The sequence below is a fragment of the Panthera tigris genome, chromosome D3 (genome assembly GCF_018350195.1).
Source record: "Panthera tigris isolate Pti1 chromosome D3, P.tigris_Pti1_mat1.1, whole genome shotgun sequence".
Lineage (NCBI taxonomy): Eukaryota > Metazoa > Chordata > Mammalia > Carnivora > Felidae > Panthera > Panthera tigris.
Genome location: NC_056671.1, coordinates 26,865,549 through 26,892,584, shown reverse-complemented (window position 1 = coordinate 26,892,584; position 27,036 = coordinate 26,865,549). Strand labels below are relative to the sequence as shown.

Sequence of the window (27,036 nt, the reverse complement as noted above, 5' to 3'; positions counted from 1 at the left end):
TAAATGAAGAACACGTTACTTCATATGTTCTCATGTGTAATCCCTTAACTAAGCAAATTAACGTCTCCATCAATGGATTTGTTATAAAGAGCTCCTGGGAGAGTCGATAAAATTACCAAATTTGGGGGCGGCTGGGTAGCTCGGTCGGTGGAGCATTGCCTCTTGATTTCGGCTCAGGTCACGATCCCAGAGTTGTGGGATCGAGCTCCGTGTCGGGCTCCGGGCGGGACGTGGAACCTGCTTGACATTCTCAACCACTTTCTCTCTCTCCCCACCACCCGCTCTATGCTGCTCCTGTGCACGCACTCTCTCTCTCTCTAAAAAGAAAAGCAAATATAAAATTTGAACATCCCTCTCTCTTTTGCTAAGTCATAACATTGTGAGTTATGATCAGTTAGAAACAAGTGGATTTTCTGTGTCCCGTCACAGCCGGACAAACATCCACATTGTGTGCCGGGGCCTTGTAAAGTGGGACTTACAGCCACACACAGAGTTCTGAAGCCCCTGAGGCCCCTGTGAAAATGTCCTTTCAGCTTTCTGCTGTGCTGCTGACAAATCATCCTTCTTTCTTTAACCTGCGATTATAGAGAATGCCAAATAACATGTCTGCATTACCTTAATAGAAGTTTGTACCAAGGCTTCAAAAAGCTTGAGTTGTCAGCTCTTTCTTCTCCACCAACTTTTATATGAAAGTCTTACGGATTCTTTTTATTATTTGAAAATACGATCACTTCGATATCCAGATTAAAAACAAAACAGGGCTGCCTGGCGGGCTCAGTGAGTGGACCATGTGACTCTTGATCTCCAGGTGGTCCATTCGAGCCCCACGCTGGGTGCAGAGATTACTTAAAAAAACTGAAAACAAACCAATCAAACAGCATTTTAGAACGTGCCTTTTTGAGCATGGGCCAGCCCTTTTCATTTTGTTGGTTGCCAGTGTTTGAGTCTTGCCCTCTGCACTCTTGCAAAATCTTGACCACTGCTGAAATCACAGTTCCTAAAAGCTAAATATTACACACACTACTGCAACACACAGTAGCAACTAAACAGCAACAATATGTCCAAAGTTTTATTTTCACTAAATTTATTCACATCCCTCTACTTCTGGTTCTCATTTAACTGGAACTTCTATTGTGTAATGGTATTAATATCTTAATTATTGCTTAATTTTTTAAGCTTTCTTTTGATTTAAAATTTTTTAAAGAAACCTTTTATTTTATTTTATTTTATTTTATTTTATTTTATTTTATTTTATTTTATTTTATTTTATTTATTTTTGAGAGAGAGTAAGTGCATGAGGGAGAAGCAGAGAGGGAGGGAGATCGAGAATCCCAAGCAGGCCCTGCACCCAGCATGGAGCCCAAAGCAGGGCTTGATCTCACAAACCGTAAGATCATGACCTGAGCCAAAATCAAGAGGCCGATGGATGCTTAACCGACTGAGCCACCCTGGCGCCCCTGACACCTTTTTATTTCGAATTTTATTTTTGCCACCTAATTTTAGGTTTACAGAAAGGGTTCAAAAACACACCCAGTATCTCTGTCTTACGTTACTATGGAACATTTCTCCTAACAAATGAACTAATATACATTATTATTCACTGAAGTTTCTACTTTTTTGGGTTTTTTTTTACTTTACTTTAAAAAAAGATTTTTTTCATGTTTATTTATCTGTGAGAGACAGAGAGAGACCATGAGCAGGGGAGGGGCAGAGAGAGAGGGAGACACAGAATCTGAAACAGGCTCTGAGCTGTCAGCACAGAGCCCGATGTGGGGCTCGAACCCATTAACTGTGAGCATAAGTCGGACGCTTAACCGTCTGAGCCACCCAGGCACCCCTTTACTTTACTTTTTTACTTTACTCTTTACCCAATGGCCTTTTGTGTTAACCAGATCCCGTGTTACATTTAAGTCCTCTCGTCCCCTTAGGCTCCTTTAGACTGTGTAGTTTCTTGGACTCTCCTTGTTTCTGATGGGCTGTGCTGCTTTGAGGACCCCTGGCCAGGTGTATTGTACGTCTTCCAGTTTAGGCATGCTTTCCTCCTGGTTATACTGGGGCTGTGGGCTTTTGGAAGGAAGACCCCAGTGGCAGAACACCATTCTCATTGCGTCCTATCATGGGTGCCCGTCGTCAACATGACTCCTCACTGTTGATGCTGACCTTGACCGCCTACTTGAGGTCGTGTTTGTCAGGCTTCTCCACCATAACGTCACTGTCCCCTCTCCTCCACACTGTCCTCTTGGAAAGGAGCTTACTGTGTGCCGTCCCCACCCAAGGAGTGAGGAGGGATGCTCCACGTTGAAATGTTTTCTTAATGCGTGCAAGATTTAAAAAAATACATTTTTTATAAATATTTCTTTTTTATAATTTTTTTCTTTTTTTTTGCATGACAGTCAGCAAGTACCATTTTGCTTCTTTCAAACACTTCCCGAGTCTTTAGAAACTTTCCCCAGTACGACATGGATCGTTTAAAGCAGCTTGGATTCTTTCCAGCGCAGCTTTTTCAATAACATTTATGTTTCCAGGTACGCAATGAAATGCCTGGATAAGAAGAGGATCAAGATGAAACAAGGAGAAACATTAGCCTTAAATGAGAGGATTATGTTGTCTCTTGTGAGCACAGGGGTGAGTATTCCGTTTGGAGCACTGCTTGCTCTGGTCTTTGCTGGTTGCTCGGTTTTCCAGATCGAGACAATTTATTTAAAATGCAGGCATTCTTTCCCGGCAAATTATGCAGCCAGCCAGTTTTCGGGTGAGTGAGCGTTTATAGCAGGGAAAAGCAGCACTAAGTTAATATAAATAGTGTAGAATCCGCATATTATCTCTGTTTAATTTGGGAGTTGGAAAAGTGCTAGCAACCATCATTATGCACACCCACGACGTCTCCCTTTAGTGGCTGTTTTATGACTTTCCTCTCTGCGGAACGTGGTTGCCGAGATGGCAGGAAATAATTGCGGCAACGGCAACGAAATCACTTGAGTCTAGTGAAGAACTGCCTGCATGACGGAGGACTGACCCAGAGAAGCTGGAGTGCAAGGAAAGTCGCTCTTGTCCTTTGTGAACAGATAGAGAGGAAGCATCTTGGGTTACTCAAGTCCGAATTGCACTTGGGGCTGTGCGCCATCAGAAGGTGGCTCTGTCTTCGCGGCCCTTGCTGCTTTTCACCTGCTGCCGTGGACTTCGGTCATTTCCATTTCCAAAACGGTGTTTCCACCTGTTGGACAGTTTATTTGTCCATCAGCCTGGCATTTTTAGCTCAGCCTGTGTCAAAAACTCCTGCCCCGTGACTTCTTGCAAAACAGGATCCCATTCTGGCCGTTTTTGCAGTGAATGGTATGAACCTTGGCGGTTCTGTATTTGAACAGATGGGTGTGAAGACACCCAGAAAAACTCAGTGTCCCAGAAACCTGGGCAGTCCTGCGTGTGCCAGAGGGCCTGCCATCCAGCATGCAGAGGGGGTCAGGGACTCAGGGTCTCCAAGGGAAGGCAGGAAATGAGGGTGGAGTGGCCAGACCCATGCTGAGTGCCTCCCCCTGTGAATTTAAAGCTAATCACCAAGCCAAGAAGGTTTATATGCAGTGAGATATATTGGGGAGGGTGTGGCCTCCCGATAGCCTAGCTGGTTTCTAAACAGGCTCATTCTCACCGGAAGGAGAAAGGAATCAGACTTCAATGGTGAATCAAAGAACCCTTTTCGACTAGTAAGCAAGGAACCCGACACCCGGAGGGGTTAATTTCCTTACCCAGAGTCTGTGGACCCTCTGACTAGTGTTCCTTTCTTACGATCACCTTCTAAGCTCTGTGTTTTTTGGCTAGCACCTATATTTAATGTATTGTGGTTTATGTTTTCCTGGGGTTCGTTTGAAGCAGTTTCAGAAAGGTTATGTGCTACCGAAGTAAAGGATTCTCATAATTTGGCTCAACCATAATAAAAAAGAACACTGTAGCTATAAATAATCTCTAACTATGTGCCTCTGCCTCCTAACATCTGGACATTGAGCATTTCAAGTAAGAGTCGTGTTGGGTGCGTGACCGCGTTGGCACCTACTTGGAACCGAAGCTAAGCAGCTCACACACTGTTGGAACCAGTAAGAATGGCATTGGTTTCTAGTTTCTATTGGAAATGTCATCGCCTTAAATTTCAAACATGGGTGTGCCCTTACTGCAGATTTTAAGTGGTAATTAAAATATTAATTTTTCATGAGCCATCTCCACACCTTGCATGTTTATTCTCGAGAAGGCCTGTGGGGAAAACGTTGGGAGTGTTGAAGAAATATACATACAGTTTTCACATAGCATTTTTATAGTTACTTTTTTCAGGCGAGGGGGAATATGGTTATGTAGATGTATCGGTCATTCTTCACCCATCTTAACCCTCCACGGGAATAAATAAAAAATTGGTCTACTACTTTGAGCTAATTTAAAAGAATTATTTATATTTTTAATTCAAGTATCAAGCCTTTTTGTTTGGTTTCATTTTTTGGGAATTAGAGGTTGATGTTTTTTACTTATCAATACATAATTTAACCAAAAGTGCTGTAATAACACTATTTGGAATTTTTTCCTTTTCTTTTTTGCTAATCAAAGGCCACTTTTTCTGGTTCTTTAATCATCTTTAATTTAAAATCACCTCACTAGTACACTTAAGATCAGCATGTTGGCATGGAACTGGAGTGCCGTCCCTCATTACAGTTTTCCTTTTATTGGAAGGGTTTTTTTGTTTGTTTGCTTGTTTTTCCTTCCAATTTCAAGTTGAGTGTTTCTTCCCCCAACCTTTCAAAGAGACAGTGGCAGTACCGTTCCCAGTTTGATTCTAGAATAGTAAAAGGGTAATCTTTAGGATTAAGAACTAGGATAAGTATGTCCACAGGTGAGAATGTCCATAGCTGAGAAAGAACAGTCAGCACCTTCACTAAACAGTCACGTAGTGTCCTCCAAAGTGTCATTCATTCCTTGAAACACGTTTCCGTGCCTCGATCATATCAGGCATTCTCCTGCAGGATGGAGGGTCCCAAACTGTGACTTTGGTCCCTGCTCTTTTAGAGCTACACAGAATGAAGGAAGGTGGTAGTGTTCACATGATCTCAGAAATGTATAAATAATCAGGACACCTCTAGAAGGTGCCCGGTGCTCAGGAGGCACTTAGCAGGGAGGAGGTGGCAAGGGATAGTCCTCTGAGGTCACAGGAGGTGTCAGTGCTTGTCTGGGTCCTGGGCGCTTCAGGAGGCTTTGCAGACTTCGGAGAAGGTCAGCTGAGCTGGGGTCTCGAGTGGTGCGTGCATAGCCCCAGATGAAGTTGGGAGTGGAGAGGGAGACCGACAGAGGCCAGGCCAGCCTGTAAAGAGCTTTCTAGGGCAATACTGAGGATTTAAAAAAGAAAAAAAAATCTTTTAGCAATTGGAGACAAAGTGTTTTAAGCAGGAAGTTAACAGAAGCCTCCTCCTGACTGCAAGGTGGAGAATTTTCTTGAAGAAATACTGCGTGCTGTATTTTATCACAGTTTTGCAGAGTTCCTGCAAAAATACAAGCTGTTTTGCTCACTACCGGTAGGAAATCAAAGAAGACAGTTCCTTACTGAGGGTCTACCTCTACGAGGCCCTTTAGTTCTTACTGCCTTTAATTTGTAATCAAGGCAGAACATCTTAACCATAATGATGTTCACAACTGTATCAGCCCCATCGCCGAACTGCCATTTTTTCACCCTGGTCGGTATTTGGTTCTTTGCGTCTCGAGCTTCCCACGAGACCTGGTGTGGTATCTGCCCAGCACCTGAGAGGTGACGGATTGCAGTCAGCATACAGATAACTGAATCGCATCCCTTTAACTGAGCTCTTACTTGACTTTGCCACAGAAGCCCAGCCTTTGTGAGCAGCGTAAGTAACATAGAACCCTGGAGAGGGTCAGGAGACTGGGGGTTGAAATCCTGGCTGGCTACCACATTTCTTTGTGACCTCAGACAAGTCATTTCCCCTTTTTAGGGCCTTAGTTTCTTTATTTTAAAAATAAACACGCAAGACCAGGTGATTTTTTTTTTTTTTTTAAAGAGCCCTTCCTGTTCAGAAAGCCTGTGATGCTAAATCTACAGTTCGTGTCCCTTCTTAATAACATATGATCTTAAGTGAACCTATTCTGTTTGCCTTTTGCCATTTCCTTGGGGTTACCATTAGAAGGATCATATCCCATTGTGTTCAGAAATACCCCTTGGTGGAGTGAGTACAGATGCCTCTGGAGCTGGGAAAGACTCTGGCCTCACTAAGTTCTGGGTCCACCCGCCTCTCTGCTCTACAGATGAATTGCTCATCGGATCAGGAACCAGAGTGTGTGGGGAACCCCGTTCAGGAAGGAGCAGAATGAGCCATCTTCAGCAGGCTATTAAAAAGGTGGTTCCCTAAGGGCTTCCAAGTGGGAGGGTGCCCCCCACCTCCAGGAAGGCCACATGGCTTTTAACAGAAAAAGGAAAGCACTTTTATTTTGCCTGTTTAAAGCAAAATCAGCCTTGAAATCAGTAATCACTAATACCATCTCAACGGTGTTTTAAGGCAAACTAGGTAACCACAAAATGAAATTTGTAGTTCATTCCGGAAGACACATGGAAATTGTATTCAGGTTCATGAATCTCTGGTATAGAAAGGAGTCAGATTTATCAGTATGCCCTTAATACAGAGGTTTGGACGATGCAGATTCAGTGTATAGATTATTCTGTTGAAACCTGACTATTTTCTGTGGAATTTAATGATTTTTTTGTTTCTGTTAAGAAAGTGGATATAGATGTGGGGTGTTTTTTTTTGGCCAGTTTCTATTTTAATCAGTTGAGTGGCAAGTATACACTGTATATAAAGAATCTAAATGGACCTAGTTATAGATCTGGCTTAGCACTGAGGAGTTTTCACAAGGGAACACAAGCATGTGTCCAGCACTCAGATCAAGGGATAGAAAGTTAGTCGTATTCCTTGGGGCACCTGGGTGGCTCAGTCGGTTGAGCATCCAACTTCGGCTCCAGTCGTGATCTTGCAGTTTGTGAGTTTGAGCCCTGCGTCGGGCTCACTGCTGTCGGTGCAGAGCCTGCCTTCAGATCCTCTGTCCCTAATCTCTCTCTCTCTCTCTCTCTCTCTCTCTCTCTCTCTCTCTCCCTCTCTCTCCCTCTCTCTCCCTCTCTCTCCCTCTCTCTCCCTCTCTCTCCCTCTCTCTCCCTCTCTCTCTCTCTCTCTCTGCCCCTCCCCTGCTTATGCTCTCTCTCAAAGATAAACATTAAAAATAATAAATAAATAAATAAATAAATAAAATAAAGTTACTCATATTCCTGAAGTCTTGTGCCTCTTCCAGTCACCTACCCCGCGCCCAGGTTAACTACTACCCAGATACCTAACACTGTCATTTAATTTGGCTTTGCCTGTGTTTGAACTTGGTATAAATGTGCCCTCTCGCGTCTGGCTTCTCTCACTCAGCGTTGCTTGTGAGATTCACCTGCATCATCGCACGTGGCCATGGTACATTCTGCGGCTACGTAGCAGAGGTCCGCAAGCTGCGTATGGCCAATGGACCAGATCTGGCTTGTGGCCTTTTTTTCTGTAGAGCCCATGGACTGGCAATGGGTTTTCCGTTCCTGAGGCATGGTACAGAAAATAAACAAAGGATATGTGACAGAGGTGGCCTGGAGCCTGCAAAACCGAAAATAATTCGTGTCTAGCCCCTTGTACACAAACTTGCTGACCCTTGCTGTATAGCATTCCCCCGCGTAAAGCGACCATGGTTCACGCGTCCGTTCTAATGCCGGTAGACATCCGGGTTACTTTCCGCTTGGGGCTCCTTTGAACCGTGCTGCGAGGAGCATTCTCTTGTGGTTCTCTTAGTGCACATTGGGTACGGGCTGCTGTGAGGTGTGCAGCTGGCGGTGGAAATGCTGACGCCTGGGGTTTGCAGACGGGGCCCAGTTTCGGCAGATGGCTCCGACCAGTTGCCAGAGCGGTTGTTGGCACCGTGCGCCCCTGGGTGCCGTATGTAGGGGTTCTGTTTACACCCTGTCTTTCCAGCCACTTGGCCTTGGTGGTCTTTTTGATTTTGCCCATTCTCTTGGGGTTTAGCGATAACCCATTGTGAGGACACATCTCCTTGGTGACCGCTGATGCCCAGCACCTGTTCATCGGCTTGTGAGCCATTCGATGACCCTCCTATGTTTAGTGCCTTTATTGATTTGTTGGCTGGTTTATTCATTCATATTGTTATTATTACTCCTACTATTGCCGTTTTTTGCCACTGCTCTGTTGGGTCGTTGCCTTTTCCTTTATTGATTTATGAGAGCTCTTTATATATTCTAAGTATGAGTCCTTTCTGCGTGTATGGATTGCAGATATCTTTTCCTATTCTGTGACTTGCCTTTTTACTCTCTTGATAGTGTTTTCTGAAGGCCAGAAGTTCTTGATTTTATTTTTGTCCAGTTTAGCAGTACTTTCACCATTAGTGCTTTTGGGTGGCCTGAGAAATCTTTACTTACCCTAGGGTCACAAAGATACTCTCTTTGCTTTCCTCTAGAAGATTTATTGTTTTCCCTTCAGGTCTTCGTCTTCCTAAAGTTGACTTTAGTGTGTGGTGTGAGGTAGGGGTGGGCGTTCACATTCTATTGTACAAATATCCATTTGTTCCAGCATATCACGGAAGGGCCATCCTTTCCCCTCACCCTGTTGTGTCACTTATCACAATTCAGTTGACCATTTATGTGTGAGTCTATGTCAGGATTCTCTGTTCTGTTGGTCTGTCTGTTCTTGGGCTACTACCACACTGTCTGATTTACTGTTGCTTTATAATAACTTTTGGGGCACGTGAGTGGCTCAGTCAGTTAAGTTTCAGACTTTGGCTCAGGCCACGATCTCACAGTTCATGGGTTCGAGCCCCTCATCCAGCTCTGTGCTGACAGCTCAGAGCCTGGAACCTGCTTCGGATTCTGTGTCCCCCTCGCTCTCTGCCCCTCCCTTGCTCACACTCTATCTCTCTCTCTCTCTCTCTGTCTGTCTCTCTCTCTCTCAAAAATAAACATTAAAAAATATATATTTATATATATTATATATATTTATAATATACATAAATAAGTATATGTAAATATATAAAACTATATATAAATACATATTTATATATAATATATAAAACATATATAAATACATATTTATATATAATATATAAAACATATATAAATACATATTTATATATAATATATAAAACATAAATATAAATATAAAAATATAGATATATATAATATATATAAAATAATTTATATATATATATATATACACACACACACACACAATAAGTCTTAATATCTAGCACTATGACTTTTCTGGCTTTTTCTTCTAGAGTGAATTTTTCCTGGCTGTGCACATCTCCATATACATTTTGGAATCAGCTCGATTTTCACTTTAATTAAAATTGTAGCCGGGCGACTGGGTGGCTCAGTTGGTTGAGCATCCGATATTGGCTCAGGTCATGATCAAACTTTGTGAATTCGAGCCCCGCATCGGGCTCGCTGCTGTCAGCACAGAGCCCGCTTCAGATCTTGTGTTCCCGCCTCTCTCTCCATCCCTCCCCCACTCCCGCTTGCACTCTCTCTCTCGAGAATAAATAAAACATTAAAAAATTTTTTTTTTAACTTGCATAGAATTTCTAGAATACTTTGGGGGAAAACTGACATCTTTACAATTGAATTATTCAGTCCCCGACTCTGATGTATTTTTCTACTTTGAAAGCTAGCTGCGTTCCCTTTTTATGCTCAGTGTCTCAAGACGGTAGTATAGATATTTCCTCCCACTGGGATATGGTTCTTCCAACCTCAGAATCAGAGAGAGAAATGGATATTTGACTAGCCAGAACCAACATGTAGAGCAACAGAGAGCCTGGCAGGGCAGCGATATCTTTCTGTAGAGTCTGGGCCCTTTGAAGAAGCTGCAGATAGAAGGGTCATGGTTGAGTTGGCGAGAGACAAGACCTTTGAATTCATCTGCTCCGCTCTGTCCGTATGCATTTTGTCATGTAACCAGGTCCGTTTTGGTGGGACGGTTAAGGTTCCTAAGGAGGGGTCTCTGCTCAACGCACAGGGCAGCAGCATGGACGAGACCTGTGGATGCTCTCTGGTAGAAGATGTGCTACCCGGGACAGCTTTTGTTTTTCTGACAAACTGTGGCTTTTTTTTTTTTCCCTCCCTAGGACTGCCCTTTCATTGTCTGTATGACCTATGCCTTCCATACTCCAGATAAACTATGCTTCATCTTGGATCTGATGAACGGTGAGCAACATGCAGGAAGTCTGAGTGCAGAGAGAGACTTGGCCGTGACGTGAGACCTCAGCACACCCTGATCTGCACACGCCAGCAGTTTGGGTCTCTGGGATAATTGGGTTTCCCCCCGAAATTTAAGGAAACCTTCTGCTCTTCAAGTTTCCATTGAAATTCATTTTAAGTTCCCCTCTGCACCCTCCCAGTTTCTCACCAGGAAGTTTGCACTTTCCGGAAGAGATTTTCACAAACGATGTAAACTTCATCTTCTGGAACGCAGCTGGCCTAGATCTTTAATTAGCTTGTTTCCTAACCCTCAACTTTTAGGAATGAGATGCCTCATAAGAACGTAGGCCAAAGATAGAAGTATATTAGGAAGCCGACTTTGAAGGACTGGCTGTGGGCCAGCCCGGCTTCTGGCTGGACGGACCAGCCGTCCATTGGTCTTGTAAGCTATGAGTGCCGACAAAGTTCTAGCTAAAAAAGTAGCTTTCTAATGCTAGAGAGTGACACGGCATGTACTCAAAGCGTTTTCCGTAACAAGAGCTGACGTAAAAGGCATCGGGGACAACAAATGGACAGCTTCCTTTTTTGGAAGTTCATTTGAAGTTTGGTTACATTTGGAGGGTTTGACCCAAAGCCAGACCTATTCAACAGCGTGGAGGAATTTCACAGACGTTAATAGTGGGCCAAGAAGCCAGACACCATAGCACATATCCTGCGTGATTCCACGGTTAGCACTCTCAGAACGGTTCAGATGAACGGACGGTGGAAGGTCAGATTGCAGTCCCCTTGGCCTAACCGAGGGGCCAGGGGCTGAGGCATTGACAGGGAAGGGCACGGGGCCTCTGGGATCCTGCACATCTTACAACTTGACCTGCCAGTGGTTCTACAGGAACACGTGTGTGTGGAAGGGAAGGTGCTTATAAAAGCAGGGGCCATACAGTGGGCACACGTGAACTTTTCTAGATCAGTAGAAGCTACTCCTTGACAGCTTATGAGAACATTCCCTTATCCTGTTGGTGGCATTCTCTCACTGTGTAACTTGAGCCCATATGGTAACTGATTTTTTTCCAAACGTTTTATTATGGAAAATTACAAACACAGGGAAAAACTGAAGAAATTGTACGGGGAACACCCAAATCCCCACCTACCTGGATTTCACCAGTTATAATTTTACGGTTGCATCCGCTTTATCATCTGTCTCTCGGTATGATCATTTTGTTTGTTTGCTCATTCCTTTATTGTCCCCGGAGCCAGTTGCCAAGCCGGCTACTGGGTCAACCATGTCATGACCTGTTCATTAGACAGGAAGTTAGTGATCCAAGCAGGTTAGCTTGCGAAGGTCCACGTGGGAGCTGGATTCCCAGTCTGCGAATGATGGCTTCCTTGTCTATTGCCCCGGCCCCCCACCCCTGCATTTAAGTGTTAACAATGTATAAGCTTCCTCTATACTCTCGAAAGTGTTTTGTCAGACTAGGCAAGTCAAAGACAGATACATACGAAGCAGGAGCCAAGTTTCCTTTTTGTACTGCGTCCTAACGATTTAGGATGACGTTTTTTGTTTCTTGCAAATTAACATGCTTTGCCTTGACCTGTCCTTCTCTGATTCCAGGGGGCGATTTGCACTATCACCTTTCCCAGCATGGGGTATTTTCTGAGAAGGAGATGCGGTTTTATGCCACCGAAATCATCCTGGGGCTGGAGCACATGCACAATCGGTTTGTTGTTTACAGAGATTTGAAGGTAAGGCAGTCTGGTTTCAGGACCTGCGCAGTAGGTATCGCGATCACGGGTGTCCAGACGGTCCCTTCTCTTTCATAGGACCTGCCGTTTTCCTCATCTGAGCCCTGGGGAAGTCACCTCTGTGTGGTATCCATCTGTCCAGACCCTAAACTCTGTTCCAGGATCTCCCTTCCTTCCTAGTTGTCACTGTCCACCCAGTGTGTCCTACCCTGCCTGGTGCAACACACATACTAACTCAAAAGTTTTTCATTGGTTAATGAATGAAAAGCAAGCCAGGAGTTACTTGGTGTTGCCGATTTTACAATTAATTGTAACGCACTTAATGTTCACTAAGCAGCCGATTCGGCCATGGCTCTATGTTAGAACTCGTGATGTTCAAAACTGAACAAGCAAAGAACATGCATCTTTTGGGATTCATACACCGGTAAACTGAGGCGTAGAATGGCCGAGCCACAACTCCTCCGAGGCAGGGCCAATCAGCCTGCAGAACTTTCCCCCTGCAGGCCACTCTGAGAGTTGCACATTGTTTTAAGACTATGTTCAAAATCACCAACAGATTTGTAGATCCTTGAACTGCAGAGCCCTAGACTGTTGGTGCCTGGGCTTCTTCACTCTCACTCTCCCTGGACTGGGAAGAAAAGGCAGTGAGTCCATTCCGAGTCTCCCCCTTCTGAACCACGATGCTCGGTCCTGGGTTCTGCGTTTATGAGGGAGCTGGGGTTTTGCTCAGTATGTCCATAGGGACACTTGTGGTCAGAAGACGGGGATAGAGACAAAAGAGACCTTGACAAATGATAGAAGTGATCAGGCAGATACATAAATGGGCACATGATGACGCGAAGAAAAACGAGAGGACAGACAGTCTCCCAAACTGAGAAAGCAGTCCGGGAGGACGTGTTTGCCTCCTCTTTCAGATTCCTTCTGGAACAGACCCAGGGCCACCGACTGAAATGTACAGCTTATGCTCCCTTTTCTCTAAGTAGCTATGTTTTGATCGGCTGCCTTAGCTTTTTAAAGTTACCTTCTAAGAATCTAAAAGATGGTATTTTCTTTTTGAGCCTCTTGGCTTTTTTTTTTTTTTCTTCACAAAATGCTTTGTACAAGTTAAGGCTTTCTGCAAGGTTACAGAATTACTCCCTTAGTTTTCATCTGAGCATGAAGGAGACAAAAATATATTTTCATTGAATTAGAAATAATTAGGCAGTGGTTGGCACCTGACATTTTGTTCCCCTGCTCCGTGAGTTTTGCAGGAGAATATAATACATGCTGAAGGCCCTTGAAGCCCTATTGTAATACATTTTAATTTAAATCTATAACCGGTCTCTAATCATCTTTATGCTGTATCTTGTTTTTGTTTTCGAAGCTATTTAGTAGGCAGTGGTATTATTTAATTTCTATTCAAACTGAATTCTAGTCACTCATGATTATTCATGCTTGAGTTTTATAATAGCATGCCATTATTTTTATTTCAAGCAAAACAATAGTTGATCTCCAGCAGAAAAATATTAAGATGACTGTAATTCAGCGTGTATTAGGGAGAGGAGCTTTGTTTTCCTTGCTCATGCCGACTAAATCCAATGTCAGCGGATATATGTCATCAGAGTTGTGCTGAGAATCACAGTGGGTCATTCGGTAGGGTCCTGTGTTCTGATTACGCACTCACAGGCGTGCCGTTCGAGATCAGTGTGGCACGGTGGAGTGTTCTGGTTTCTTAGGTCAGCGTTTGTACGTTCTTGTGAGCTTCCTTTCTGTTCTGTGCCTCGTGGCCTCATTCCCGGAGCCCTTTGTGGGTCACAGAAGCCAAGAAGCTGGTGGGCTCACTCCCTTTGTGGAGAGGCGTGCTGTTCTGGCTGGGCCACAGTCCCCACGGGGGAAAGGAGCTACTTTCTATCTCTGGTGAACTGTGGTCATAAACCGCCCCCCCCCCCCCCGCCCAAAGCTCCCTGCCCTGTGTCTCCTTATCTCATGAGTAGGCTCCTTTGTGTCTGTCATTGCCACTTTCCTGCTGGACTTAAACGTGAAAAGGGTTACTTCCCGTGTTATACCCCACTCGGATGTGATAGTATGGAACTTGTGTTTAGATGAAACGGTAAGTTACCAAGTGCGTATAGTTTCAGAAATTCTCAAAGCCCGGTGACAGTCTGGGGACTCTTGAAGATCATCTTGTCTTTCTCTTTAGCCTGCAAATATCCTGTTGGATGAACACGGACACGTCAGGATATCCGATCTCGGTCTTGCCTGTGACTTTTCCAAAAAGAAGCCACATGCGAGTGTGTGAGTAGCACATCAACTCTCTTCACTCCTGTTTCTCTCCACGACGCGTTGATTCGCTCAGACCCCGATCTGGTCACTTGCTCCCCCTGCTTTTTCTTGCTAGAGGTGATTCTTAATATGTGATAATGCTGGGAGGGGGACAGCTCCCAAATCCCTGGCGATGGGAGACGAGATAAGCGGGGAGCGTGGATGGACCCAGAGAGCGATGTCAGGGGCCGGGGTATCTCTGCAGCACACCCGAGCCCACGATGGCAGGGTGACCCTTGTCAGTCAGTTTCCCTGCTTGACCGCAGTCTTCTCCGTAAAGTAGAGGCCGTAGCAAATGCCTGCAAGTTGTCTGTCCTACGGATAAGGGAAGTCTGTGTGCCTGGGAAGGTGCAGAGGCATCTGTGTGGAACGCTCCAAGGGAGGCCCAGAGGTTGAGTGTCTCTCTCCAGCTACTTTTCTCCTTCATTTGCAAAATGGCTTTTTTTTCCCCCCCCGAAGGGAAATTAGGAATCTTTTTTCTTTTTTTTTTTTTTAATTAAAAACACAGATCATCTGCTCGCAGGTCATGGTAGACTGGGGCATTTATTACATCAGTCCTCCAGCAGACCATGTGGAGGGAACCCCGTGCCCCGCAGCCCCCAGCCAGCACCTGACCCCCCCGCACGCCCCCCCCCCCCGAAGCTTGAACACGGGGCGTAAAGCTACCACACCAGGGCTCCGCAGAAGCAGAATGACACATCATTTCTGTTTCTTCGGCTATCCGTTTATCTGAGTGGAAAGTGTAGACATGTGTGCGGTCTGTGGAAGGGCAGATGAGTGTTGCTTTTATCCTTTCTCTTTGTCAATGGATCACTCTCAGCACTGAAATCTTGGAAAATTACATTTTCATTGTCCACCTTGAGCTAACATTCATCTCCGTGGGGAATGGGCCTGATGAAACTCCCCGGGGTCTCCTGTCACGCATCCATTCAGAAACTAAAGCCCAGACCCTTCTTTTTGTGGGTCTAGAGGTGGCCCTGCATGGCAGTGCTGGAGGAGGGCCTGCGGTAAATCAGAAGCGCCTTGTGAGGCCCCGATCAGATGTGAACGGAGGATAGCACCGATTCTGAAAACACGTTTCCCCCTTCCCTCAGAATCCGGGGTGCTGTGATAACAGCGTTAGCATTTTGCCGGCACTTTACAATTATGAGGCCAGAACCTGTGGTCGTATAAGCTTCTCTCGGCAAGTTCATCAGACATTTTTAAGAGGGTTGTTTGAATTTTTAATGCTGCAGCCATTTGGTATGCTAATTTCTTCAATTTAGTGTGGCCACCACTGAATACGAATCCGAGAGCTCAGAAAAGTTAATCTTGCAAAGGAATTAACTTGCAGCGATGGGATGGCGTTATTTATTTCCTTACAGAGCTGCACCCGCTTCTTACTGTAATTCACCTGTCGGCCCCAGGAGGCGGGCTGCTCTCAAGATTCCAGCAGCAGCTACAAAAAGGGGTAGGCGTGGGAAGGTTGGTTTCTACACTTACATGATCATAGTGAGGCCACTATATAAAAAAAAGATAAAGGCGCAACCAGATGCTTTTTTTTTTTTTTTTAAGTAGAGGGGGCATGACTGGGATAGGAACAGGCTTCTGAGTCAGCAGATCTGGGTTCGAATCCTCTTCCAAGCCGTGCTTCCCTTCTCCCCTCTCTAAAAAGGACCTAACAACGAAGTTTATTTCGTCTGATTGTTGTGAGGGTCAAGTCAACTGACTAACACGGCAAGTTTTTACGTGACATTGGCCGGGTGCTAGGTGCAGGCAATGCTGTGGGGACCCCTTGGAGCCGGCTGTGCGGGAGGTGGCCCTTGAGTGGGTGGTGGCGTGCCAGGAGCCACAGCGCTCACCGTGTCATCAGTTGAACATCCGCTGTCCCAGGTGTGCTCAGCTGCTGTGAATACGCTACGATCTTCATAGAAACACCAGACGTTATAGGTAGAATTATCTACTTTATGGTACAGTCCCTGAAGTCCAGAGAAATCGAGGTCACAGCCCTGGCACATTGTGGGGCTAGAATTACAGTCCAGTTCGGTCTCCAGAGCTTATACTTGGGCGACCTCCCGGAGGCTCGATGAGTAATTTAGGGCCAGAATTTCACCCTGGACTTGGTTTCTCGAGTCTTTTCAAAACTGTAGATGTGATCCTTGGACTCCATCTAGCTGGTCCACCTACAAGAAGTGTTGTGGTTGAGGTCCCCAGTTTGGGCTTAGGTTTAGTCCATTTAATGACGGGATCAAGAATTATTGTAAATGGAAAGTTAACTGTGCAGTGGCCCTGAAAAGTCAAAAACTTCTGTAATTGAACAGATTACCAGTGCCCGATTTGAGTTCCAGCTTATTCGCTGTAAGAACACAAAGTTGCATCTCATGTCACAGTGTTCTCAAAACCTTCACGTGTTCTTTCAGTATTTGTAGTAGTTCGGATCGTCAGGGGACAGTGTTGTCAGGAAGCATCAGTAGCTGCCATGCGGGCAGAGTCAGAAAGCCATGGGGGCAGGTGGACCCGTATTTGGCTCCGATTGTGGCCAGTGTCATCATCTTAGAGAGCTGATCTGCATTAACCTATTGTGTTTACCCTCGCTGTACTTTCCCTTTCCAGAATTGGGTTCTGATCCCAAGAATCATAGGCTCACAATTCATGACAAAGGTCTGTCCGGGCAACACTGAAATTAACCCTTCCCAGAGACTGGTTTGGAGACCCCCTCATAGAAATCTCCAGTACCCTCACAGCGTGGCTAGGTGACCTTATGCCATCAGACTTTGGATTCCGGATGGTGGGGCTACTGCTGGTGCTGGACCCGCCTGTGAAGGACCAGCGCCCCTGTTCACTGTCTGAGAGCAGCCTTCCAAATAGAACTTGTTAGACAAAGAGCTCTGGCGACAGTGCTGATCCTGGATCAGTAATGATCATGAGTGATCCAGGAGCACTTTCTGAGCAGATTCTCAGTGAGCATAGAGATTAAAGGCCCTGACGTGGATTGAGTTCTTCTGTGCCAGGACTGTTCTTAACCCATCACGTATATGTAATCCGCACGGCAACCTTGCGCAATGAAGTGTTATCTTATCACCCATCTTGTCTGGGAAGAAGATCAGTGAGGGGTGGACAGGTTGGAGGGTGTGGCTTTTGCAGGCGCCCTTTCGGGCTGCGTCTGTGCAAGCCCCCATGAGCCCCCTCTTGCTCTTCTTGATGGAACAGTGCACACTTGGATCCTTAAGGAGGAGCCCAGAATCGACCAATGGGAGGGGATTCGAAGTTGCAGAAGAGTGCATATTGCAGTTAAAACAATTGTCCTCCCAAATCTTTCAGCTTCTGAAAAGCATCCTCACATTTGCTTAGCCGGGTCCTCTGACCTGTTGGTAGCCCTTAAAACCTGACACAGGGTTTCTCTATCTTTTTTGCTTTTTAAAAAAAATTTTTTTTAAGTTTATTTTAAGAGAGAGAGAGTGGAGGGCAGGGGGTGGGACAGACAGAGGGAGAGAGATCCCAAGCAGGCTCTACGCTGTCAGTGCAGAGCCCAACGCAGGGCTTGATCTCACAAACTGTGAGATTTTGATCTGAGCTGAGATCAAGAGTCAACCACTTAGGGGCGCCTGAGTGGTTTAGTCAGGTAAGCGTCCAACTTCGGCTCAGGTCATGATCTCCCGGTTCGTGCATTTGAGCCCCGCATCGGGCTCTGTGCTGACAGCTTGGAGCCTGGAGCCTGCTCCAGATTCTGTGTCTCCCTTTCTCTGTCCCTCCCCTGCTCACATTGTCTCTCTCTCTCTCTCTCTCAAAAAACGAATAAATGTTAAAAAAAAAAAAAAAAAAGAGTCGGATTCTTAACCTACTGAGCCACCTGGGCGCTCTGGATTTCTCTGTCTTTTGTACCTGCCAGCTTGTGCCCCTCTTCTTCCCCACTCCCTCAGGGTCTGTCGCTGACTCTGTGAGTAAGTAGCCCCCACACTTACCATGTGTCCGCCCAGGTCCTCAGCACAGAGGGTGGCACCACACAGGAGGGATGTCCATCCCTTCTGGTCCGTGGCACCACCTGTAGGTGCCCGCTTATCGTCCCCTCCCCCACTTCACCTCTGCCCCTTGCGCATCCTCACTGGAGCTCTGGACCGGGCAGGAGACCCCCTAGCCCTCCATCGCGGTAGTGCAGGAAGACCAACATGGTTCAGATTTCTCCTCCCAGACCGGACCTTGCGTTCTCTCACGTTTACCTCATACTGTCATTTGTTTATATTCACTCCTACACTAACGAAGACGGAAACGGTCGATTTCCCATTGGGTGCTGCATGGCTCACGTTGGGCGGGATCCCCATCGTCCCCTCCGCCTCCTTTATGGCCGCTGCCATTTAACAAATGGCGTCTGAACCCCTTGTCGAGCTGTTGACATTTCCTAAGGTGGGCATGCCCCCCTAACTGCGTGTACACTTTCTTCTCCCTAGTGGCACCCATGGGTACATGGCTCCCGAGGTGCTGCAGAAGGGGACGGCGTATGACAGCAGTGCTGACTGGTTCTCCCTGGGCTGCATGCTTTTCAAACTTCTCAGAGGGTGAGTGAACCGCATCCTTTTCAAACTGCTGCCATGGTGTGTCCCGGGGTCAGAATCCAGACTGGTTAGACATCACTGGGCCTCACATCCTCTTCGGTCACACGTGGTAACCTGGATGGTGACCCTGGCTCTTCCTGCCTCGTAGAAGGGAGAGCTTTGTGCCCGGAAACTTTTAGGCAGAAGCTGACAGGTTCATATTTTTGTTCCATGCCAACACATTCAAACCTAAAAAAAAAAAAAAAAAAAAAAAAGACTGCTTTGAAATAGCCCCATGGAGGACCCTGATTTGGGAGCACAAGTGTTATTTTAAAATGTGAATCACTGAAGAAGGTAGGATACTTTTTCTTCCGCTAGGAATCAGTTACTCATGATTGTCTCACCCACGTCATGCATTTTGAGGGTCACAAGAAAGGACCCAAGATCCAAAGCAAACTGATTTTAAAAGCGTGCATTTATTTGTAAGCATGCTGAGGTTAATTTGTGCCTTTTTTTTTTCTCGAACACAAAAATGAAACTGCGTAATTCTGTGTTTTTAATTAATCGGTGTTAGTTCTCAGCCACCAAAGATGGTGAAATAGAGCGGAAGGATTATGAAATGAAAGCACTGTCAAAATATGTTCTCCCTTTGAACACAACGATTATGTTAACACTTCCATTAATGTTTAAGAATTTGCAGCCAACTGGAGTGGGACTCTTGAAGTTTTGCAAATATGGTTTTGGTTATTCCTCATTCACAAAGATACAGAAAGCACTTCATGTTAGAATTTCCTGGTCAAGATTCCCCCTCTCATGGTTCTGCTGTGAAACGGGTCTGATCGTTTGCCGGGCTTTTCACATTTCCACCGGGAAGCCTCGTGGAGCACGGCCACATCTTCTCATGGTGTTTAGCACATGCCTCAGGGCGGCCGGATTCCATGTTTCCCCCCAGATTAGGTTCCAAGTGCCCTGGCCGCTTCCCCAGGACCCTGGTAATCGAGTTGTTCTCTGCTCCCGGTTTTCACTGGGGAACTTAAATTGTGTTATTTCTCAGAGAGTCAAGCCCTGTTGGGCCTTAATTGAATTACTGTATTTGTGGAGCCTGGATGGGCCTAATTCACGTCATCGGACTCGCTGACCTAATTAGAGAGTTTCTGCAGGACAGACCAGAGAAGACCACTTCCCACGCGAGATGTGGGGAGTGGGAAAGCCTCCGCACGCGTGGTGAGTGTGTGGAGACGCGCCCGGGTCTCTGGACATCCTCTGGAGATGGGGTTGGAGGTGCGGAATCCACACTCACAAAATTGTGAGATGATAAAATTCTGTGCATCGGCGAAACCATTGCATACGCCAAGTCCAGATTCAAAAATCAACAGTAACATGTCACAGGGGAAATGAAACCTGCAAAGCCAGGCATTCAGGGCTTTGTTCACTTCTTTAGTCTGTTTATAATAATGTCCATGTGTGTAGATTGGGGATGATCTGGTGTGACACCGCTTTTAAAAAGACCAGAATATTTAATTACTAACAATATGCCAGCAGTGTGATTTGGGGCTAATAAGGTGAATCCGGGGGCGCCTGGGTGGCTCGGTCAGTTAAGCGTCCAACTTCGGCTCAGGTCATGATCTTGCGGTCCGTGAGTTCGAGCCCCGCGTCGGGCTCTGTGCTGACAGCTCGGAGCCTGGAGCCTGTTTCAGATTCTGTGTCTCCCTCTCTCTGACCCTCCTCCGTTCATGCTCTGTCTCTCTTTCTCTCTCTCTCAAAAAAAAAAAAAAAAAAAAGGCATTAAAAAATTAAAAAAAAAAAAAAAGTGAATCCAGCTGTATTTAGCCCCAATTCAGATTGGGAGTACCGAATTGGGAGGTTTCATTCTTCATGAAGTCCGTGATCGGGCCTGGTGGGGAAGTGTGGCTTCCTGCCCAGAGGAGTCCTGGCTGGCGGGAAGACATCCAGAGGGGTTCCCCAAGGAGGGGATGGATGAGACGAGGGGACAACGGTGACAGACCTTGAAACCATGGCTCCTATGGAAAGGTAGGAAGAGCTGAGTACGAGGCTTAGGGGTCCCTAATGGCTTCTGGCTGGTGGAGGGTCCATCGTCAGGGAGGGGCTATATGCATGCTGCACTGCTCCCAGGAGCAGGCATTTAAGGAGGGGAAAGATTTCACTTGGACACAAGAATGCCCACTGGAGCATTTGAAGGAGTGTTGTACCTCACAGGTAGTGAGGTCCCCGTTACTGCTGGGGGACCATCCCTTGAGTCTGGCATGGAAAGAATCCTTCCAGTGTATAATAGATAGGACCAGATGAGTCTTCCCCAGTAAGATTTATGATTTTTTTTTAATGTTTATTTGTTTATCTTTAAGAGAGAGTGTGTGAGCAGGGGAGGGGCACAGAGAGAGTGGGAGACAGAGAATCCAAAGCAGGCTCCACACCTCCAGCACAAAGCCCAATGCAGGGTTTGAACCCACAAACCATGAGAACGTGGCCTGAGCCGAAATTGGATGCTCAACCGACTGAGCCACCCAGGCGCCCTGGGGTTTATGATCCTACGCCATCCTTTGCATTCCTTGTTTGGAAGCCATTAACGGGAAGGACAGAGCACTGAAACCGAAGGGCAGGGAGACGTTATTTGATTGATGTGATTTCGAGTAAATTTGGTAAACATTTATTGAGTACCTGCAATATGCAAGAGGCTGTGCTTGGTGCTCTGGGGAGAGGAAGGGAGGGAAGGAGGAAGCCACATCGGGTCCTTAAGGAGCTGGCGGGAGAGTAGAGATGTCTACACCCAGGAGCAAGGCCAGCCACAGTGTCCGGGGGCACAAAAATGGGTCCCAGGGCTAACTTGGGAGATCGGGGCCAACTCCACGCAGGAGATGCTCTGTGAAACAAGCTTGAAAGAGGATGGCGATTCCAAGACTGGGGCAGAGTAGACACGTTTTCTTCGGGGAGCAGACAACGCTGGGCAGTTTGCCTTTCGCCAGCTGTGATCTGGGCGGGGTGGGTCACTGACAAGAGGATGGAGAGTGTGCTCGGGGAGAAGGTTGAGGAGATTGGGCGGAGATCGGAGAGGCTAGAACACTGTGCCGGGGAGTTGGGGCTTTGCTCTCGAGGCCCCGGAGCCTGGAGGCTTTTATGCAAAGGAGGGATACAGCTGGGGTGTCTGTCAGAAGAAGGTGACTGGACAGAGGGAGATTGGGACAGGTGCAGGGACCCAGGCGAAAAGCCAGGAGCACTCAAGCTAGCCCTGCAGCCCCGGGACCAGGAAGGGGGCAAGTGGTGGACCTATCTTGCTACACTGAGGGGTGGGGGTGGCAGTTGCTGTTTTTCCGGATGGGTGCTCAGATACAGAAGCTAAGGGGTCGGATTCGAGGTAGCTGGGGCTAGAGTGACGTCATTACCAGAATCCGTGGTTGTAAAATGTCAGTGGTTCCTATTAAACTGATGTTTATTGAGGGACCTTCAGGAGCAAAACACCGTACTGGGGTCAGTAGGGGAAGGGGCTGTGCCCAGGAGGCTTCATCCCCTTCAGCTGCAGATGAGGGGACAGTGTCACCTGTTCCACTTCACAAGGTCGTGTGTGGGGAAGACACGGAAAGTATGTCTGGAAGTGACCTATTCAGTTTTCACTGGCTGCCTAGAAGGGAGCCCTGAGCAGCTAGCTGGGTTTTTTTTCCGACACAAGGGGCTGAGGAAGCAAGGCAGCAGGGCAGGGGGACGATGGGGAGAGCACCGGCCCACAGGCCCTGCCCCCCTGCTTCCTCGTGTGCTCACAGGACAGCCACGGTTCAGGTCCTTGCAGAATGGACCCGATGCCTTGCCAGCCGCTGCCCAGCGCTCGGCCACCACCCCAGGGGCGCTTGGCAATGCCCGGAGACGTTTTTGGTTGTCACAGCTTTGGAAAGGGCTACTTCTGACATCTGGCAGGTGGGGGCCGGGGATGCTGCTAAACATCTCCCAGTAGTCAGGACGGGCCTCGCTGCCCCAGCAAAGCGTTGCCCAGCCCAGAAGGTCAATGGCGCTGAGGATGAGCAAGTCTGCTCTTAGCCTGTCTCTTCCTTCCCATGCCCGTGCAGTGAGGTTGAACAGGTGGTCACCAACATTCTGTGGTTGAATGCTTCCTTACATGGACCCGTGTGTCCCCACTGCCTCTGCTGAAACACTGGTCTGCAGCCCCCACTTTGACTCGACACCCTAGGAGAACACCACAGGGCCTGAGGGAAAGGAGCAAGCTGTCCCAGCTTGAGCTCGCGTTCTGCACCCCTGGACTGACAGTGATGGACCGAGCCGTTCAGAAGCCATGTGTCCGGGAGGTGTCACTGTTTCCCCCTCAGATGACTTTGTCTGGTGTTGAACATGTGTCCTTGTTGCAAATGTGTGGGATAGCTGTCATGATCCTCCAACTAGATTTCAGATGTCTGTTAAGGAAAAGAATTGATGTGACAGTGGCTTTGATCCTAAACTTGTCACCACTGATGGTCTGTCCCCGAAGCTGTCAGATGCAGGGAAAGAGCCTGGACGGTGCTCTGGGGACAGCTGAGCTCTGCCCGAGGTTACTAAGATTGTTCCTGTATGGAAGAAACAGGGAATGTTTATAAATATTTTGGCAGCTACTGGCTTAGGTTCAAAACTCCTATTTGACGTAACGTATGATCTTTTTCGTATTCTAAAATTAATTTTTGGCTTAAGAGTTTTGAATCACTCGTACTTAGAAATGTACTGCTTTTGAGCTCATTGTTTCACTGAGTGTGATGTGTGTGTGTGTGTGTGTGTGTGTGTGTTTTCCCAGCATTTCTGACATCTTGAGCGATTTCCCAACCCTTTTGGGGGAAATTTGCAGCGCGCCCACTCGGTCTGTAATTCACAAGCCACATCTGACCACCACACATGTGAATTTCATTCCCGCCGCACTTCCCGGCTGCAGCCAGCGTGTTGCACGCCCTGCAGGGAGAAGCGGCCGCCCTGCTAGCTGCCGGCGGGCCGGATACCCTCTCCTATTTAAAGCGGCTGCATCAGGGAGCGGAGCAGCTGCAAGGCACACAGGATCTGTGGGTACCACGTGCCTGCCTCAGAGCGGAGATCGTTACCGTCGTAGGGTCTCTTTAACGTTTTCCAAAATAGACACAGCGTCTTTGGCTTTGTGCACAAAGAATAATCAAGACTACATTGGAAACAGATGTGCAGCGCGATTTTGAACTTGAAAGACCAAACTTTCTCAGCGCCGCGAGCCCAGAGCCGAATCGCTGAAAAGCATTTCTGACCATTTTGTATGCAGTCGGGCACGGACTAGCTATGTTTCTAGCACGGGACCGGGGCAGGGTTCATGCGCTGGAAATGGGTTTGGCCCCACTGACTTTAACTCCGCTCCCCCCTGCCAGCCTCCCTCTGGTCTCATGAAAGACGTTTTAAATTTAGCACAGAGCATTTCTGTCAGAACACAGCAGGCCTTCTCTGCAAGGGTCAGGGCACAGCCCTTTCCTTCCGGCGGCAGACGCAGGCAAGTGCATGGGGGTCGGGAGCGGGAGTGGGGTCCCCCGGCACCACACACAGGAGCCAGACCGGCAGGAGCTGCCACAGTGCCAGGAGATCCGCACACAGTCCCTTTTCATGGGTTCAGGGGCTTTGTGGGGTGGAAACAGCCATGTCCAGCAGAGAGGCTAACGTTTTAGTAAGATTTAATAAGCGTTTATTCTTTTTCTCTTGAACCATGAACGTGTTAATATCTCTGTGTCTTTGGAGAGGAGAGTGATACAAGTAATGGTTTTTTTTAGATGTTACTATCTTATAAATAACAGATACCATTTGACAAATGCCATTTGTTATTATATCCTATTTGCTTTTTTTTAATGTTTACTTTTGAGAGAGAGAGAGAGAGAGAGAGAGCGAGCAAGCATGAGCACGAGCAGGGGAAGGGCAGAGAGAAAGGGAGACACAGAATCTGAAGTAGGCTCCAGGCTCCAAGCTGTCAGCACAGAGCCCGACACGGGGCTTGAACCCACAAACTGTGAGATCATGACCTGAGCCAAAGTCAGACACTTAACGGGCTGAGCCACTCAGGTGCCCCCATTATTTGCTTTTTCAATGCAGTAATTTTACATTTTTATTTTTGGACACGAAGAGGTTGAAAAGGACATTTCCAGCCAAAATCTAGTTTAAAGATTAGTGTATGTTTGCTTAACCCTAATTCACCTTGCTTTATATTTTATTACTTTCAAGAGATGGAAATTACTTTCTATTCTGTTGCATGATAAGGAGGAAAACAAAGCATTAGAGTGCCCTCTCTTGTACAAAATGAACATTAAAATCCTTAAAATAATAAAGGCTCTGAAATGTAATAATCTTTTCCAAGAGATGATTCAGTGCAGACTTCTCTAATTCAGCAGGATGGTCAGAGCGGTAGTAATACGTAGTGAGTGGACAAATACAAGGTTTAGTTCCCTTCCTAAATCACATTCATTTATGTGCTCAGTATTCTAGTCCACTGAAGACACTTCCAAATATTTTATAGAGTATCTTGCCTCTGATTATGTTATATATGCCTTAGAAATAAATCTGTAGGATTTGTAATTTTATGGGCCTGTCTTGCTATCTAAGAAAACTCGTGTGTGTGTGTGTGTGTGTGTGTGTGTGTGTGTGTGTGTATCTTCTTTAATTTTCAAATAAATAAAGAAGGCCAGGATTTTGTAATTTGCATGTTTACTGCAAACTCTTTTGATAAGATTTCCTTTAAAAGCCAGCTTCTCTGGGGTTTTCACAACAGGGTAAAGAGGAAGAATGATTTGTTTTTACACAGTTTATCCAGCAGGCATTTGTTGGATAAAGTAAGATTCATCTTCATGAAGTTCACGAACGACTGCTGGGTCAGCCCCCTCCTGCATACTGCCGCTTACTACCGGCACCTCCATTGTTTTGTTGTCCCCTTCGCTGTTCCCGAGATGCGACCTTAGGCCCATTTACAGATGAAGAAATCGTTGCTGATGGTTTCCATGACTGGCTCACAGCCAGTGTACACCCAGTCACGACCTTGAATCCAGGTCTGTCGACCGCTAGATTTGGGGCTCTCCCAAAGTAAAACATGAGTGAGCAGCTCTCAGAGCCATGGATGGCCTGGGGGCACTGGGTTAGTTTCTGTCTGTTATCATCAAAGGAAGGTATTGCTTAAAGTTACGGGGCTGTTCCCCTTGGTGTGTTTTGTTTCCACTACAGTTCTCTGTGGGTTTTTTTTGTTTTTTTGTTTTTTTTAATTTTTTTTTAAGTTTATTCATTTTTGAGAGAAAGAGACAGAGTGTGTGAGCAGGGGAGGGGCAGAGAGAGAAGGAGACACAGGATCCAAAGCAGGCTCCAGGCTCCGAGCTGTCAGCACAGAGCTCGACGCGGGGCTCGAACTCACGAACCGTGAGATCATGACCTGAGCCGAAGTCAGACATTTAACCGACTGAGCCACCCAGGTGCCCCTCTAACGATATTTTAAAATATCTCGGGAAATATGTTTGCTGGTCAGCCCCCCTTTCAGAACCTAACGCACCCCAACACCAGTGTTTCTCTGGAAATGGTAAATGTGTATGGCTTTGGTGTTTCTGTCGTTTCGGATGAACAGTGACAGAACACAGTCCTCTCTGCAGGTGTGAGCCGGGGACGCGTGTGTGCTGAGAATCCCGATACCACATCATCACAGAGTGTTGTTCATTTCCACAGGCACAGCCCTTTTAGACAACACAAAACCAAAGATAAACACGAGATAGACCGGATGACTCTCACCGTGGTAAGGAGACTGAAAACTCCATTTTTTTTTTTTAGTGTCTATTTATTTTGAGAGAGAGTACGCGTGTGAGCAGGGGAGGGGTGGGCAGGGGGAGAGAGAATCCCAAGCAGGCTCCACACTGGCATTGTGGAGCATGATGAGGGGCTGAAAGTCAAAAACCATGAGATCATGAAATCCAGAGTCAGACGCCTAACTGACTGAGCCACCCAAGTGCCCCTAAAGACTCCATCCTTAGTCGCATGACAGTGTTTATGTTTCAGTTCGTTGTAACCGGTGTAAAAACTTGCCTTCTTAAAACAAATGAGCAGAGACACAATTCATAGAGGAATTCCTGATTGGAGATTTAGTGGGAATAGATGCCAAGGCAGAAATCAAGGTTTGCACCCCTTCAGTAAGAGAAAGATACAGGAAATCAAGAAGTAAAGTGAAGAGATCAAAGAAAAGGAAAAATTGCTGAATGTAGA

General features: G+C 46.6%; 1 protein-coding gene across 2 annotated transcripts in view; it reads left to right on the top strand.

The window, feature by feature from the left end:
* Positions 1-27,036, top strand: part of GRK3 (G protein-coupled receptor kinase 3) — a 127,073-nt gene that overhangs the window by 83,671 nt on the left and 16,366 nt on the right. Inside the window, exons 9-14 of one of the 2 annotated variants that reach the window (XM_042963216.1) lie at positions 2,526-2,625; positions 10,192-10,270; positions 11,874-12,004; positions 14,184-14,278; positions 18,730-18,837; positions 26,506-26,572. In XM_042963216.1, coding sequence (XP_042819150.1) covers positions 2,526-2,625; positions 10,192-10,270; positions 11,874-12,004; positions 14,184-14,278; positions 18,730-18,837; positions 26,506-26,572 — 580 coding nt within the window. The remainder of the gene's footprint in view (positions 1-2,525; positions 2,626-10,191; positions 10,271-11,873; positions 12,005-14,183; positions 14,279-18,729; positions 18,838-26,505; positions 26,573-27,036) is intronic. The other variant, XM_042963217.1, reaches the window with a different exon arrangement.